This window comes from Oncorhynchus gorbuscha, unplaced genomic scaffold (assembly GCF_021184085.1).
Source record: "Oncorhynchus gorbuscha isolate QuinsamMale2020 ecotype Even-year unplaced genomic scaffold, OgorEven_v1.0 Un_scaffold_3846, whole genome shotgun sequence".
In the NCBI taxonomy this organism is placed as follows: Eukaryota; Metazoa; Chordata; class Actinopteri; order Salmoniformes; family Salmonidae; genus Oncorhynchus; species Oncorhynchus gorbuscha.
The window spans coordinates 1-17,569 of NW_025747998.1; the positions used below are offsets into that span (position 1 = coordinate 1).

Consider the following 17,569-nt stretch of genomic DNA (forward strand, 5'->3'; position numbering starts at 1 on the left):
CATAAAACACGTGGATGGTTATAGACATAGACCACCATCAAAGAGAACTCATTATGTAAGTAACACTACACTGCTAAACCACATAAAACACGTGGATGGTTATAGACATAGAGAACTCATTATGTAAGTAACACTACACTACTAAACCACATAACCACGCGGGATGGTTATAGACATAGACCACCATCAAATAGAACTCATTATGTAAGTAACACTACACTGCTAAACCAAGAGAATAAAACACGTGATATTATAGACATAGAGAACTCATTATGTAAGTAACACTACACTGCTAAACCACATAAACCACGTGGATGGTTATAGACATAGACCACCATCAAAGAGAACTCATTATGTAAGTAACACTACACTGCTAAACCACATAAAACAAGTGGATGGTTAGACATGAGAAACTCATTATGTAAGTAACACTACACTGCTAAACCACATAAACCACGTGGATGGTTATAGACATAGACCACCATCAAAGAGAACTCATTATGTAAGTAACACTACACTGCTAAAACCATAAAACACGTGGATGGTTATAGACATAGACCACCATCAAAGAGAACTCATTATGTAAGTAACACTACACTGCTAAACCACATAAAACCACGTGGTTATAGACATAGACCACCATCAAAGAGAACTCATTATGTAAGTAACACTACACTGCTAAACCACATAAAACACGTGGATGGTTATAGACATAGAGAACTCATTATGTAAGTAACACTACACTGCTAAACCACATAAACCACGTGGATGGTTATAGACATCAAAGAGAACTCATTATGGGTAACACTACACTGCTAAACCACATAAAACACGTGGATGGTTATAGACCACCATCAAAGAGAACTCATTATGTAAGTAACACTACACTGCTAAACCACATAAAACACGTGGATGGTTATAGACATAGAGAACTCATTATGTAAGTAACACTACACTGCTAAAACCACATAAAACACGTGATGGTTATAGACATAGAGAACTCTTATGGGTAACACTACACTGCTAAACCACATAAAACACGTGGATGGTTATAGACATAGAGAACTCATTATGTAAGTAACACTACACTGCTAAACCACATAAAACACGTGGATGGTTATAGACATAGAGAACTCATTAACAAGTAACACTTACATAACAAACCACATAAAACACGTGGATGGTTATAGACATAGAGAACTCATTATGTAAGTAACACTGCTAAAACCACATAAACACGTGGATGGTTATAGACATAGAGAACTCATTATGTAAGTAACACTACACTGCTAAACCACATAAAACACGTGGATGGTTATAGACAGAGAACTCATTATGTAAGTAACACTACACTGCTAAACCACATAAACACGATGGATGGTTATAGACATAGAGAACTCATTATGTAAGTAACACTACACTGCTAAACCACATAAAACACGTGGATGGTTATAGACATAGACCACCATCAAAGAGAACTCATTATGTAAGTAACACTACACTGCTAAACCACATAAAACACGTGGGATGGTTATAGACATAGAGAACTCATTATGTAAGTAACACTACACTGCTAAAACCACATAAAACACGTTATGGATGAGAACTCATTATAAGTAACACTACACTGAAACCATAAAACACGGATGGTTATAGACAGAGAATTATGTAAGTAACACTACACTGCTAAACCACATAAAACACGTGGATGGTTATAGACATAGAGAACTCATTATGTAAGTAACACTACACTGCTAAACCACATAAAACACGTGGATGGTTATAGACAGAGAACTCATTATGTAAGTAACACTACACTGCTAAACCACATAAAACACGTGGATGGTTATAGACATAGAGAACTCATTATGTAAGTAACACTACACTGCTAAACCACATAAAACACGTGGATGGTTATAGACATAGAGAACTAATGTAAGTAAGACTACACTGCTAAACCACATAAAACACGTGGATGGTTATAGACATAGAGAACTCATTATGTAAGTAACACTACACTGCTAAACCACATAAAACACGTGGATGGTTATAGACATAGAGAACTCATTATGTAAGTAACACTACACTGCTAAACCACATAAAACACGTGGATGGTTATAGACATAGAGAACTCATTATGTAAGTAACACTACACTGCTAAACCACATAAAACACGTGGATGGTTATAGACATAGAGAACTCATTATGTAAGTAACACTACACTGCTAAACCACATAAAACACGTGGATGGTTATAGACATAGAGAACTCATTATGTAAGTAACACTACACTGCTAAACCACATAAAACACGTGGATGGTTATAGACATAGAGAACTCATTATGTAAAACATAACACTACACTGCTAAACCACATAAAACACGTGGATGGTTATAGACATAGAGAACTCATTATGTAAGTAACACTACACTGCTAAACCACATAAAACACGTGGATGGTTATAGACATAGAGAACTCATTATGTAACACTAAGTAACACTACACTTATAGCATAAACCACATAAAACACGTGGATGGTTATAGACATAGAGAACTCATTATGTAAGTAACACTACACTGCTAAACCACATAAAACACGTGGATGGTTATAGACATAGAGAACTCATTATGTAAGTAACACTACACTGCTAAACCACATAAACACGTGGATGGTTATAGACATAGAGAACTCATTATGTAAGTAACACTACACTGCTAAACCACATAAAACACGTGGATGGTTTATAGACATAGAGAACTCATTATAGAGTAAGTAACACTACACTGCTAAACCACATAAAACACGTGGATGGTTATAGACATAGAGAACTCATTATGTAAGTAACACTACACTGCTAAACCACATCCTGAGTTAAACTCTGTGGACACATTCTGTTGTTGTTTGGTGTTACAGAAGTTTGGACAGTAGAAGTATTTTATCATCATTCCCAACATGCATTTGGAGTGTGTGTGATTGACAGATGGGTCTCACCACTGAGCCAGTTGACGGACTGATGCACGTGCACCTCTTGACCTGTTGCCCTGGTGATGTCAAACATCGTGCCCAGGAAGTTAGAAGGGGAGGCAGTGTACAGCACTCCATCTACAGTACACATAGACAGGATGTGATAGAGAGTGAGTGTCTAACCTACAGTAACAGCAGTGTGTGTGTGTCTAACCTACAGTAACAGCAGTGTGTGTGTCTAACCTACAGTAACAGCAGTGTGTGAGTGTCTAACCTACAGTAACAGCAGTGTGTGTGTGTCTAACCTACAGTAACAGCAGTGTGTGTGTCTAACCTACAGTAACAGCAGTGTGTGAGTGTCTAACCTACAGTAACAGCAGTGTGTGTGTCTAACCTACAGTAACAGCAGTGTGTGTGTCTAACCTACAGTAACAGAAGAGTGTGTGTCTAACCTACAGTAACAGCAGTGTGTCTAACCTACAGTAACAGCAGTGTGTGTGTCTAACCTACAGTAACAGCAGTGTGTGTGTCTAACCAACAGTAACAGCAGTGTGTGAGTCTAACCTACAGTAACAGCAGAGTGTGTGTCTAACCTACAGTAACAGCAGTGTGTGTGTGTCTAACCTACAGTAACAGAAGAGTGTGTGTCTAACCTACAGTAACAGCAGTGTGTGTCTAACCTACAGTAACAGCAGTGTGTGTCTAACAGTAAACACTGTGTGTCTAACCTACAGTAACAGCAGTGTGTGTGTCTAACCTACAGTAACAGCAGTGTGTGTCTAACCTACAGTAACAGCAGTGTGTCTAACCTACAGTAACAGCAGTGTGTGTGTCTAACCTACAGTAACAGCAGTGTGTGTCTAACCTACAGTAACAGCAGTGTGTGTGTCTAACCTACAGTAACAGCAGTGTGTGTGTCTAACCTACAGTAACAGCAGTGTGTGTGTCTAACCTACAGTAACAGCAGTGTCTGTGTCTAACCTACAGTAACACAGGCAGTGTGTGTGTCTAACCTACAGTAACAGCAGTGTGTGTGTCTAACCTGCAGTAACAGCAGTGTGTGTGTCTAACCTACAGTAACAGCAGTGTGTGTCTAACCTACAGTAACAGCAGTGTGTGTGTCTAACTACAGTAACAGCAGTGTGTGTGTCTAACCTACAGTAACAGCAGAGTGTGTGTCTAACCTACAGTAACAGCAGTGTCTGTGTCTAACCTACAGTAACAGCAGAGTGTGTGTCTAACCTAAGTAACAGCAGGTGTGTCTAACCTGCAGTAACAGCAGTGTGTGTCTAACCTACAGTAACAGCAGTGTGTGTGTCTAACCTACAGTAACAGCAGTGTGTGTCTAACCTACAGTAACAGCAGAGTGTGTGTCTAACCTACAGTAACAGCAGTGTGTGTGTCTAACCTGCAGTAACAGCAGTGTGTGTGTCTAACCTACAGTAACAGCAGTGTGTGTGTCTAACCTACAGTAACAGCAGTGTGTGTGTCTAACCTACAGTAACAGCAGAGTGTGTGTCTAACCTACAGTAACAGCAGTGTGTGTGTCTAACCTACAGTAACAGCAGAGTGTGTCTAACCTACAGTAACAGCAGTGTGTGTCTAACCTACAGTAACAGCAGTGTGTGTCTAACCTACAGTAACAGCAGTGTGTGTCTAACCTACAGTAACAGCAGTGTGTGTGTCTAACCTACAGTAACAGCAGTGTGTGTAACCTGCAGTAACAGCAGAGTGTGTCTAACCTGCAGTAACAGCAGTGTGTGTGTCTAACCTACAGTAACAGCAGTGTGTGTCTAACCTACAGTAACAGCAGTGTGTGTGTCTAACCTACAGTAACAGCAGAGTGTGTCTAACCTACAGTAACAGAAGAGTAACAGCAGTGTCTAACCTACAGTAACAGCAGTGTGTGTCTAACCTACAGTAACAGAAGAGTGTGTGTCTAACCTGCAGTAACAGAAGAGTGTGTGTCTAACCTACAGTAACAGCAGTGTGTGTGTGTGTGTCTAACCTACAGTAACAGAAGAGTGTGTGTCTAACCTACAGTAACAGCAGTGTGTAACAGAAGAGTGTGTGTCTAACCTACAGTAACAGCAGTGTGTGTGTCTAACCTACAGTAACAGCAGTGTGTGTCTAACCTACAGTAACAGAAGAGTGTGTGTCTAACCTGCAGTAACAGAAGAGTGTGTGTCTAACCTACAGTAACAGCAGTGTGTGTGTCTAACCTACAGTAACAGAAGAGTGTGTGTCTAACCTACAGTAACAGCAGTGTGTGTGTCTAACCTACAGTAACAGCAGAGTGTGTGTCTAACCTACAGTAACAGCAGTGTGTGTCTAACCTACAGTAACAGAAGAGTGTGTGTCTAACCTACAGTAACAGCAGTGTGTGTGTCTAACCTACAGTAACAGAAGAGTGTGTGTCTAACCTGCAGTAACAGAAGAGTGTGTGTCTAACCTACAGTAACAGAAGAGTGTGTGTCTAACCTGCAGTAACAGAAGAGTGTGTGTCTAACCTACAGTAACAGAAGAGTGTGTCTAACCTACAGTAACAGCAGTGTGTGTGTCTAACCTACAGTAACAGCAGTGTGTGTGTCTAACCTGCAGTAACAGAAGAGTGTGTCTCTAACCTGCAGTAACAGCAGTGTGTGTGTCTAACCTACAGTAACAGCAGTGTGTGTGTCTAACCTGCAGTAACAGAAGAGTGTGTGTCTAACCTGCAGTAACAGAAGAGTGTGTGTCTAACCTACAGTAACAGCAGAGTGTGTCTAACCTACAGTAACAGCAGTGTGTGTGTCTAACCTACAGTAACAGCAGTGTGTGTGTCTAACCTGCAGTAACAGCAGTGTGTGTCTAACCTACAGTAACAGCAGAGTGTGTGTCTAACCTACAGTAACAGCAGTGTGTCTAACCTACAGTAACAGCAGAGTGTGTGTCTAACCTACAGTAACAGCAGTGTGTGTGTCTAACCTACAGTAACAGCAGTGTGTGTCTAACCTACAGTAACAGCAGAGTGTGTGTCTAACCTACAGTAACAGCAGAGTGTGTGTCTAACCTACAGTAACAGCAGAGTGTGTGTCTAACCTGCAGTAACAGCAGAGTGTGTGTCTAACCTACAGTAACAGCAGAGTGTGTGTCTAACCTACAGTAACAGCAGTGTGTGTGTCTAAACAGTAACAGCAGTGTGTGTGTCTAACCTACAGTAACAGCAGTGTGTGTGTCTAACCTACAGTAACAGCAGAGTGTGTGTCTAACCTACAGTAACAGCAGTGTGTGTCTAACCTACAGTAACAGCAGTGTGTGTCTAACCTACAGTAACAGCAGTGTGTGTCTAACAGTAACAGCAGTGTGTGTGTCTAACCTACAGTAACAGCAGTGTGTGTGTCTAACCTACATTAACAGCAGTGTGTGTGTCTAACCTACAGTAACAGCAGTGCGTGTCTAACCTACAGTAACAGCAGTGTGTGTGTCTAACCTACAGTAACAGCAGTGTGTGTCTAACCTACAGTAACAGCAGTGTGTGTGTCTAAACAGTAACAGCAGTGTGTGTCTAACCTACAGTAACAGCAGTGTGTGTGTCTAACCTACAGTAACAGCAGAGTGTGTGTCTAACCTGCAGTAACAGCAGTGTGTGTGTCAGTAACAGAGTGTGTGTCTAACCTACAGTAACAGCAGTGTGTGTGTCTAACCTACAGTAACAGCAGTGTGTGTGTCTAACCTACAGTAACAGCAGAGTGTGTGTCTAACCTACAGTAACAGCAGTGTGTGTGTCTAAGTAACAGCAGTGTGTGTCTAACCTACAGTAACAGCAGTGTGTGTCTAACCTACAGTAACAGCAGTGTGTGTGTCTAACCTACAGTAACAGCAGAGTGTGTGTCTAACAGTAACAGCAGTAACATTAACAGCAGTGTGTGTGTCTAACCTACAGTAACAGCAGTGTGTGTCTAACCTACAGTAACAGCAGTGTGTGTCTAACCTGCAGTAACAGCAGAGTGTGTGTCTAACCTACAGTAACAGCAGTGTGTGTGTCTAACCTACAGTAACAGCAGTGTGTGTGTCTAACCTGCAGTAACAGCAGTGTGTGTGTCTAACCTACAGTAACAGCAGTGTGTGTGTCTAACCTGCAGTAACAGCAGAGTGTGTGTCTAACCTGCAGTAACAGCAGTGTGTGTGTCTAACCTGCAGTAACAGCAGTGTGTGTCTAACCTACAGTAACAGCAGAGTGTGTCTAACCTGCAGTAACAGCAGTGTGTGTGTCTAACAGTAACAGCAGTGTGTGTGTCTAACCTACAGTAACAGCAGTGTGTGTGTCTAACCTACAGTAACAGCAGTGTGTGTGTCTAACCCACAGTAACAGCAGTGTGTCTAACCTGCAGTAACAGCAGTGTGTGTGTCTAACCTGCAGTAACAGCAGTCTAACCTACAGTAACAGCAGTGTGTGTGTCTAACCTACAGTAACAGCAGTGTGTGTCTAACCTACAGTAACAGCAGTGTGTGTCTAACCTACAGTAACAGCAGTGTGTGTGTCTAACCTACAGTAACAGCAGTGTGTGTCTAACCTACAGTAACAGCAGAGTGTGTGTCTAACCTACAGTAACAGCAGTGTGTGTGTCTAACCTACAGTAACAGCAGAGTGTGTCTAACCTACAGTAACAACAGTGTGTGTCTAACCTACAGTAACAGCAGAGTGTGTCTAACCTACAGTAACAGCAGAGTGTGTGTCTAACCTGCAGTAACAGCAGTGTGTGTGTCTAACCTACAGTAACAGCAGTGTGTGTGTCTAACCTACAGTAACAGCAGTGTGTGTCTAACCTACAGTAACAGCAGTGTGTGTGTCTAACCTACAGTAACAGCAGTGTGTGTCTAACCTGCAGTAACAGCAGAGTGTGTCTAACAGTAACAGCAGTGTGTGTGTCTAACCTACAGTAACAGCAGTAACCTACAGTAACAGCAGTGTGTGTGTCTAACCTACAGTAACAGCAGAGTGTGTCTAACCTACAGTAACAGAAGAGTGTGTCTAACCTGCAGTAACAGAAGAGTGTGTGTCTAACCTACAGTAACAGCAGTGTGTGTCTAACCTACAGTAACAGAAGAGTGTGTGTCTAACCTGCAGTAACAGAGTGTGTGTCTAACCTACAGTAACAGCAGTGTGTGTCTAACCTACAGTAACAGAAGAGTGTGTGTCTAACCTGCAGTAACAGAAGAGTGTGTGTCTAACCTACAGTAACAGAAGAGTGTGTGTCTAACCTACAGTAACAGAAGAGTGTGTGTCTAACCTACAGTAACAGCAGTGTGTGTGTCTAACCTACAGTAACAGAAGAGTGTGTGTCTAACCTACAGTAACAGCAGTAACAGAAGAGTGTGTGTCTAACCTACAGTAACAGCAGTGTGTGTGTCTAACCTACAGTAACAGAAGAGTGTGTGTCTAACCTACAGTAACAGCAGTGTGTGTGTCTAACCTACAGTAACAGAAGAGTGTGTGTCTAACCTACAGTAACAGAAGAGTGTGTGTCTAACCTGCAGTAACAGAAGAGTGTGTGTCTAACCTACAGTAACAGAAGAGTGTGTGTCTAACCTACAGTAACAGCAGTGTGTGTGTCTAACCTACAGTAACAGCAGTGTGTGTGTCTAACCTACAGTAACAGAAGAGTGTGTGTCTAACCTGCAGTAACAGAAGAGTGTGTGTCTAACCTACAGTAACAGAAGAGTGTGTGTCTAACCTGCAGTAACAGAAGAGTGTGTGTCTAACCTACAGTAACAGAAGAGTGTGTGTCTAACCTACAGTAACAGCAGTGTGTGTGTCTAACCTACAGTAACAGCAGTGTGTCTAACCTGCAGTAACAGAAGAGTGTGTGTCTAACCTGCAGTAACAGCAGTGTGTGTCTAACCTACAGTAACAGCAGTGTGTGTGTCTAACCTGCAGTAACAGAAGAGTGTGTGTCTAACCTGCAGTAACAGAAGAGTGTGTGTCTAACCTACAGTAACAGCAGAGTGTGTCTAACCTACAGTAACAGCAGTGTGTGTGTCTAACCTACAGTAACAGCAGTGTGTGTGTCTAACCTGCAGTAACAGCAGTGTGTGTCTAACCTACAGTAACAGCAGAGTGTGTGTCTAACCTACAGTAACAGCAGTGTGTGTCTAACCTACAGTAACAGCAGAGTGTGTGTCTAACCTACAGTAACAGCAGTGTGTGTGTCTAACCTACAGTAACAGCAGTGTGTGTCTAACCTACAGTAACAGCAGAGTGTGTGTCTAACCTACAGTAACAGCAGAGTGTGTGTCTAACCTACAGTAACAGCAGAGTGTGTGTCTAACCTGCAGTAACAGCAGAGTGTGTGTCTAACCTACAGTAACAGCAGTGTGTGTGTCTAACCTACAGTAACAGCAGAGTGTGTCTAACCTACAGTAACATCAGAGTGTGTGTCTAACCTACAGTAACAGCAGAGTGTGTGTCTAACCTGCAGTAACAGCAGTGTGTGTGTCTAACCTACAGTAACAGCAGTGTGTGTGTCTAACCTACAGTAACAGCAGTGTGTGTCTAACCTACAGTAACAGCAGTGTGTGTCTAACCTGCAGTAACAGCAGAGTGTGTGTCTAACCTACAGTAACAGCAGTGTGTGTCTAACCTACAGTAACAGCAGAGTGTGTGTCTAACCTACAGTAACAGCAGTGTGTGTCTAACCTACAGTAACAGCAGAGTGTGTGTCTAACCTACAGTAACAGCAGTGTGTGTCTAACCTACAGTAACAGCAGAGTGTGTGTCTAACCTACAGTAACAGCAGAGTGTGTGTCTAACCTACAGTAACAGCAGAGTGTGTGTCTAACCTACAGTAACAGCAGTGTGTGTGTCTAACCTACAGTAACAGCAGTGTGTGTGTCTAACCTACAGTAACAGCAGTGTGTGTGTCTAACCTACAGTAACAGCAGTGTGTGTGTCTAACCTACAGTAACAGCAGAGTGTGTGTCTAACCTACAGTAACAGCAGAGTGTGTGTCTAACCTACAGTAACAGCAGAGTGTGTGTCTAACCTACAGTAAAAGCAGTGTGTGTCTAACCTACAGTAACAGCAGAGTGTGTGTCTAACCTACAGTAACAGCAGTGTGTGTCTAACCTACAGTAACAGCAGAGTGTGTGTCTAACCTACAGTAAAAGCAGTGTGTGTGTCTAACCTACAGTAACAGCAGTGTGTGTGTCTAACCTACAGTAACAGCAGTGTGTGTGTCTAACCTGCAGTAACAGCCGTGTGAGGTTGTCTGGGATCATAAGGACATTTCCCCTTCCCATTCTCCATCTTCACTTTGTCACCACCTTCCTCCACTAGGACAAACGTCACTGGGTCCTGAACACACACAGTCTATATTCAGTAGTGTATGTGGACCAGTGGAGGCTGCTGAGGGGAGGACGGGTCATAATAATGGTTGGAACGGAGACAATGGAACGGCATCAAACACATGGAAACCATATGTTTGATGTATTTGATATGGTTCCACTGATTCCGCTCCAGCCATTACCACGAGCCTCGTCTCCCCATTTAAGGTCCCGCCTCCTGTGACGTGAACATCATGTGTGTAAGCCTGTCAACTAAATACATGAACTGAATGAATAACATGTGTTTCACCACAACAGTTAAAGAGCATCTAGCAGGTGTATCATAATAATAATAATATTATAGGTGTAGAGTATAATAATAATATTATAGGTGTAGAGTATAATAATAATATTATAGGTGTAGAGTATCATAATAATAATAATATTATAGGTGTAGAGTATAATAATAATATTATAGGTGTAGAGTATCATAATAATATATAGTATAATAATAATATAGGTGTAGAGTATAATAATAATATTATAGGTGTAGAGTATAATAATAATATATAGGTGTAGAGTATAATAATAATAATTATAGGTGTAGAGTATAATAATAATATTATAGGTGTAGAGTATCATAATAATAATATTATAGGTGTAGAGTATAATAATAATATTATAGGTGTAGAGTATAATAATAATATAGGTGTAAGTATAATAATATTATAGGTGTAGTATAATAATAATATAGGTGTAGAGTATAATAATAATATTATAGGTGTAGAGTATAATAATATTATATAGTATAATAATAATATAGGTGTAGAGTATAATAATAATAATGATAATATAGGTGTAGAGTATAATAATAATAATGATAATATAGGTGTAGAGTATAATAATAATGATAATATAGGTGTAGAGTATAATAATAATAATATTATAGGTGTAGAGTATAATAATAAATATAGGTGTAGAGTATAATAATAATATAGGTGTAGAGTATAATAATAATATAGGTGTAGAGTATCATAATAATATTATAGGTGTAGAGTATAATAATAATATAGGTGTAGAGTATAATAATAATATTATAGGTGTAGAGTATAATAATAATATAGGTGTAGAGTATAATAATAATATTATAGGTGTAGAGTATAATAATATATATGTGTAGAGTATAATAATAATATAGGTGTAAGTATAATAATAATATTATAGGTGTAGAGTATAATAATAATATAGGTGTAGAGTATAATAATAATATTATAGGTGTAGAGTATAATAATAATATAGGTGTAAGTATAATAATAATATTATAGGTGTAGAGTATAATAATAATATAGGTGTAGAGTATAATAATAATATTATAGGTGTAGAGTATAATAATAATATTATAGGTGTAGAGTATAATAATAATATTATATGTGTAGAGTATAATAATAATATAGGTGTAGAGTATAATAATAATATAGGTGTAGAGTATAATAATAATATTATAGGTGTAGAGTATAATAATAATATAGGTGTAGAGTATAATAATAATATTATAGGTGTAGAGTATAATAATAATATAGGTGTAAGTATAATAATAATATTATAGGTGTAGAGTATAATAATAATATAGGTGTAGAGTATAATAATAATATTATAGGTGTAGAGTATAATAATAATATAGGTGTAGAGTATAATAATAATATTATATGTGTAGAGTATAATAATAATATAGGTGTAGAGTATAATAATAATATAGGTGTAGAGTATAATAATAATATTATAGGTGTAGAGTATAATAATAATATAGGTGTAAAGTATAATAATAATATTATAGGTGTAGAGTATAATAATAATAATATAGGTGTAGAGTATAATAATAATATTATAGGTGTAGAGTATAATAATAATATAGGTGTAGAGTATAATAATAATATTATAGGTGTAGAGTATAATAATAATATTATAGGTGTAGAGTATAATAATAATATTATAGGTGTAGAGTATAATAATATTATAGGTGTAGAGTATAATAATAATATAGGTGTAGAGTATAATAATAATATTATAGGTGTAGAGTATAATAATAATATAGGTGTAGAGTATAATAATAATATAGGTGTAGAGTATAATAATAATATTATAGGTGTAGAGTATAATAATAATATAGGTGTAGAGTATAATAATAATATTATAGGTGTAGAGTATAATAATATTATATGTGTAGAGTATAATAATAATATAGGTGTAGAGTATAATAATAATAATGATAATATAGGTGTAGAGTATAATAATAATAATGATAATATAGGTGTAGAGTATAATAATGATAATATAGGTGTAAGTATAATAATAATAATATTATAGGTGTAGAGTATAATAATAATATTATAGGTGTAGAGTATCATAATAATATAGGTGTAGAGTATAATAATAATATAGGTGTAGAGTATCATAATAATATTATAGGTGTAGAGTATCATAATAATATTATAGGTGTAGTATCATAATAATAATAATAATATAGGTGTAGAGTATCATAATAATATTATAGGTGTAGAGTATCATAATAATAATAATATTATAGGTGTAGAGTATAATAATAATATTATAGGTGTAGAGTATAATAATAATATAGGTGTAGAGTATAATAATAATATTATAGGTGTAGAGTATAATAATAATATAGGTGTAGAGTATAATAATAATATTATAGGTGTAGAGTATAATAATATATATGTGTAGAGTATAATAATAATATAGGTGTAGAGTATAATAATAATAATGATAATATAGGTATAGGTATAATAATAATAATGATAATATAGGTGTAGAGTATAATAATAATGATAATATAGGTGTAGAGTATAATAATAATATAGGTGTAGAGTATAATTATAATAATAATATAGGTGTAGAGTATAATAATAATAATAATATTATAGGTGTAGAGTATAATTATAATAATATTATTATAGGTGTAGAGTATAATTATAATATATTATTATAGGTGTAGAGTATAATTATAATAATAATATAGGTGTAGAGTATAATTCTAATAATATTATAGGTGTAGAGTATAATAATAATAATAATATTATAGGTGTAGAGTATAATTATAATAATATTATTATAGGTGTAGAGTATAATTCTAATAATATTATAGGTGTAGAGTATAAAAATAATATAGGTGTAGAGTATAATAATAATATTATAGGTGTAGAGTATAATAATAATAATATATATGTGTAGAGTATAATAATAATATTATAGGTGTAGAGTATAAAAATAATATAGGTGTAGAGTATAATAATAATAATAATATAGGTGTAGAGTATAATAATAATAATAATATAGGTGTAGAGTATAATAATAATAATATTATAGGTGTAGAGTATAATAATAATATAGGTGTAAAGTATAATAATAATATTATAGGTGTAGAGTATAATAATATTATAGGTGTAGAGTATAATAATAATATAGGTGTAGAGTATAATAATAATAATAGAGTATAATAATAATATTATAGGTGTAGAGTATAATAATAATATAATATAGGTGTAGAGTATAATAATAATATAGGTGTATATAGTATAATAATAATATTATACGTGTAGAGTAATAATAATAATATAGGTGTAGAGTATAATAATATAGGTGTAGAGTATAATAATAATATTATATGTGTAGAGTATAATAATAATATTATACGTGTAGAGTATAATAATAATAATAATATGGGTGTAGAGTATAATAATAATATAGGTGTAGAGTATAATAATAATAGTAATATGGGTGTAGAGTATAATAATAATATTATATGTGTAGAGTATAATAATAATATAGGTGTAGAGTATAATAATAATATATGTGTAGAGTATAATAATAATATAGGTGTAGAGAACAATAATAATATTATAGGTGTAGAGTATAATAATAATATTATATGTGTAGAGTATAATAATAATATTATAGGTGTAGAGTATAATAATAATATAGGTGTAGAGTATAATAATAATATAGGTGTAGAGTATCATAATAATATAGGTGTAGAGTATAATAATATTATAGGTGTAGAGTATAATAATAATATAGGTGTAGAGTATCATAATAATATAGGTGTAGAGTATAATAATATTATAGGTGTAGAGTATAATAATATTATAGGTGTAGAGTATTATAATGTGGTCCTTCTGTAGCTCAGTTGGTAGAGCATGGCGCTTGTAACGCCAGGATAGTGGGTTCGATTCGGGACCACCCATACGTACAATGTATGCACACATGACTGTAAGTCGCTTTGGATAAAAGCGTCTGCTAAATAATATATATATATATATATATATAATATAGGTATAGAATGTAATAATAACAAAAATAATATAGGTGTAGAGTATAATAATAATAATAATAATATAGGTGTAGAGTATAATAATAATAATGATAATATAGGTGTAGAGTATAATAATAATAATGATAATATAGGTGTAGAGTATAATAATAATAATGATAATATAGGTGTAGAGTATAATAATAATAATGTATAATAATAATATAGGTGTAGAGTATCATAATAATAATAATGATAATATAGGTGTAGAGTATCATAATAATAATAATGATAATATAGGTGTAGAGTATAATAATAATAATGATAATATAGGTGTAGAGTATAATAATAATAATGATAATATAGGTGTAGAGTATAATAATAATAATGATAATATAGGTGTCTAGTATAATAATAATAATGATAATATAGGTGTAGAGTATAATAATAATAATGATAATATAGGTGTAGAGTATAATAATAATAATGATAATATAGGTGTAGAGTATAATAATAATATAGGTGTAGAGTATCATAATAGTAATGAAAATATAGGTGTAGAGTATAATAATAATAATGATAATATAGGTGTCTAGTATAATAATAATAATGATAATATAGGTGTAGAGTATAATAATAATAATGATAATATAGGTGTAGAGTATAATAATAATATAGGTGTATATATAATAGTAATGAAAATATATAGGTATAATAATAATAAGTATATATGTATAATAATTAATGATAAATAGAGTATAATAATAATAATGATAATATAGGTGTAGAGTATAATAATAATAATGATAATATAGGTGTAGAGTATAATAATAATAATGATAATATAGGTGTAGAGTATAATAATAATAAATAATATAGGTGTATGTAGAGTATAGCGTAATGAAAATACTTAGGTGTAAATGTAAATGTAATAATGATAATATAGGTGTCTAGTATAATAATAATAATGATAATATAGGTGTAGAGTATAATAATAATAATGATAATATAGGTGTAGAGTATGAGAAGAGACAGAGAGACAACGTGACTGACTATGAAAGCACACTTGGGATTGTAGGCGTAGGAGCCACAGACGTAGATCCTTCCATCCTTCAGAACCTCCAGCAGACAGATGTAGTTATAACAGTCATCCTGTAGAGGGAGACAAAGAAACATGTCTCAAACAGCATCCTATTCTCCCCTATAGGCCCTGGTCAAAAGTGGTGCACTGAATAGGGGACTAGGGTGCCATTTAAGATTAGCAGAGGGGGAAAACAGAAGCCTGTTTGTATCTCTAATTCTTTACGATCTATGGAGCAAAGAACCACCCTTGCTGTCTCTGGCTGGTCGGTTCCCCTCCCTCTCCACTGGGATTCTCTGCCTCAAACCCTATTACAGAGCCTGAGTCACTGACTTACTGGTGCTCTTCCATGCCGTCCCTAGGAGGGGGTGCATCACTTGAGTGGGTAGAGTCACTGACGGATCTTCCTGTCTGGGTTGGCGCCCCCCTTGGGTTGTGCCATGAGATCTTTGTGGGCTATACTCAGCCTTGTCTCAGGATGGTAAATTGGTGGTTGAAGATATTCCTCTAGTGGTGTGGGAGCTGTGCTTGGCAAAGTGGGTGGGGTTATATCCTGCCTGTTTGGCCCTGTCCGGGGGTATCATCGGATGGGGCCACAGTGTCTCCAGACCCTCCTGTCTCAGCCTCCAGTATTTATGCTGCAGTAGTTTATGTGTCGGGGGCTAGGGTCAGTCTGTTATATCTGGAGTACTTCTCCTGTCTTATCCGGTGTCCTGTGTGAATTTCTAAGTATGCTCTCTCCAATTCTCTCTTTCTTTCTTTCTCTCGGAGGACCTGAGCCCTCGGACCATGCCTCAGGACTACCTGGCATGATGACTCCTTGCTGTCCCCAGTCCACCTGGCCGTGCTGCTGCTCCAGTTTCAACTGTTCTGCCTGCGGCTATGGAACCCTGACCTGTTCACTGGACGTGCTACCTGTCCCAGACCTGCTGTTTTCAACTCTAGAGACAGCAGGAGTGGTAGAGATACTCTTAATGATCGGCTATGAAAAGCCAACTGACATTAACTCCTGATGTGCTGACTTGCTGCACCCTCGACAACTACTGTGATTATTATTATTTGACCATGCTGGTCATTTATGAACATTTGAACATCTTGGCCATGTTCTGTTATAATCTCCACCCGGCACAGCCAGAAGAGGGCTGACCACCCTCAGCCTCTCTCGGTTTCATCCTTGGTTTTGGCCTTCTAGGGAGTTTTCCTAGCCACTGTGCTTCTACACCTGCATTGCTTGTTGTTTGGGGTTTTAGGCTGGTTTCTGTACAGCACTTTGAGATATCAGCTGATGTAAGAAGGGCTATATAAATAATTTTGATTTGATTTGATATGATATGCGGAAACAGTTCAAGTGCCCTGGGATAAGGAATATTTTGGGGATTTTCAAGTCCCTGATTGCCTTTTAGTTTAAGCTAGGCTGAAGCGCATTTGGCAACTCCTTCTTACAACAGGGCCATAACAGAGCAGGATAAAGTTGCCTCTAGACACAGATCTCAGGTCAGTTTACATTCCTTACCATAATGGCTAAGGTTAGGATTTGGGGTAGATAGCATGATCCTAGATCAGGAGAACCTGGCTCTAAACAGATCAATAAAATATGGTTATAATCAGAAGTACAATGCAGGGTTTCTCAACTCAGGTGGCAGGAACACAATGTGTACAGGCCAAGGTTGGTTTTCATATGACTCCCATTGAATAAAGGGTAGTGAAGAACTCTAACTCCCGGACTAGTTAAGGTAAGTCATGCTTCTGTTTATCAGTCTTTGAAGATGACCAGATACAAAGTGAAAAGTCATCTGAAAGCCAAACATACAGGATGTGATGTGTTGTTGACAGGAAGCTGAAGAGTCAGTAAAGCAATCGTTATGGTAACGGTATCATACATCATGCCATAGGTG

The 17,569-nt window shown here is 36.3% G+C and overlaps 1 protein-coding gene across 1 annotated transcript; it reads right to left on the minus strand.

Annotated features, from left to right (window-relative positions):
* Window positions 1–2,792: 2,792 nt before the first annotated feature.
* On the minus strand, window positions 2,793–15,784 carry LOC124028206 (semaphorin-4C-like). Its single transcript, XM_046340317.1, has 3 exons — window positions 15,647–15,784; window positions 10,186–10,297; window positions 2,793–3,102 (listed from the first exon to the last, which is right to left on the minus strand). Exons 1-3 carry the CDS (start codon window positions 15,767–15,769, stop codon window positions 2,942–2,944), a joined length of 396 nt encoding a protein of 131 aa, XP_046196273.1. The 5' UTR covers window positions 15,770–15,784; the 3' UTR covers window positions 2,793–2,941.
* Window positions 15,785–17,569: the final 1,785 nt, after the last annotated feature.

Bases quoted from the DNA above. Each gene is read 5' to 3' on its own strand.
- LOC124028206 (XM_046340317.1), bottom strand. From the start codon at position 15,769: ATGTTTCTTTGTCTCCCTCTACAGGATGACTGTTATAACTACATCTGT. The intron at 10,298-15,646 runs GTCAGTCACGTT...GTGTGTGTTCAG, and splicing joins ATCCCAAGTGTGCTTTCATA to GACCCAGTGACGTTTGTCCT. The intron at 3,103-10,185 runs GTTAGACACACA...TGTGTACTGTAG, and splicing joins TCACACGGCTGTTACTGCAG to ATGGAGTGCTGTACACTGCC.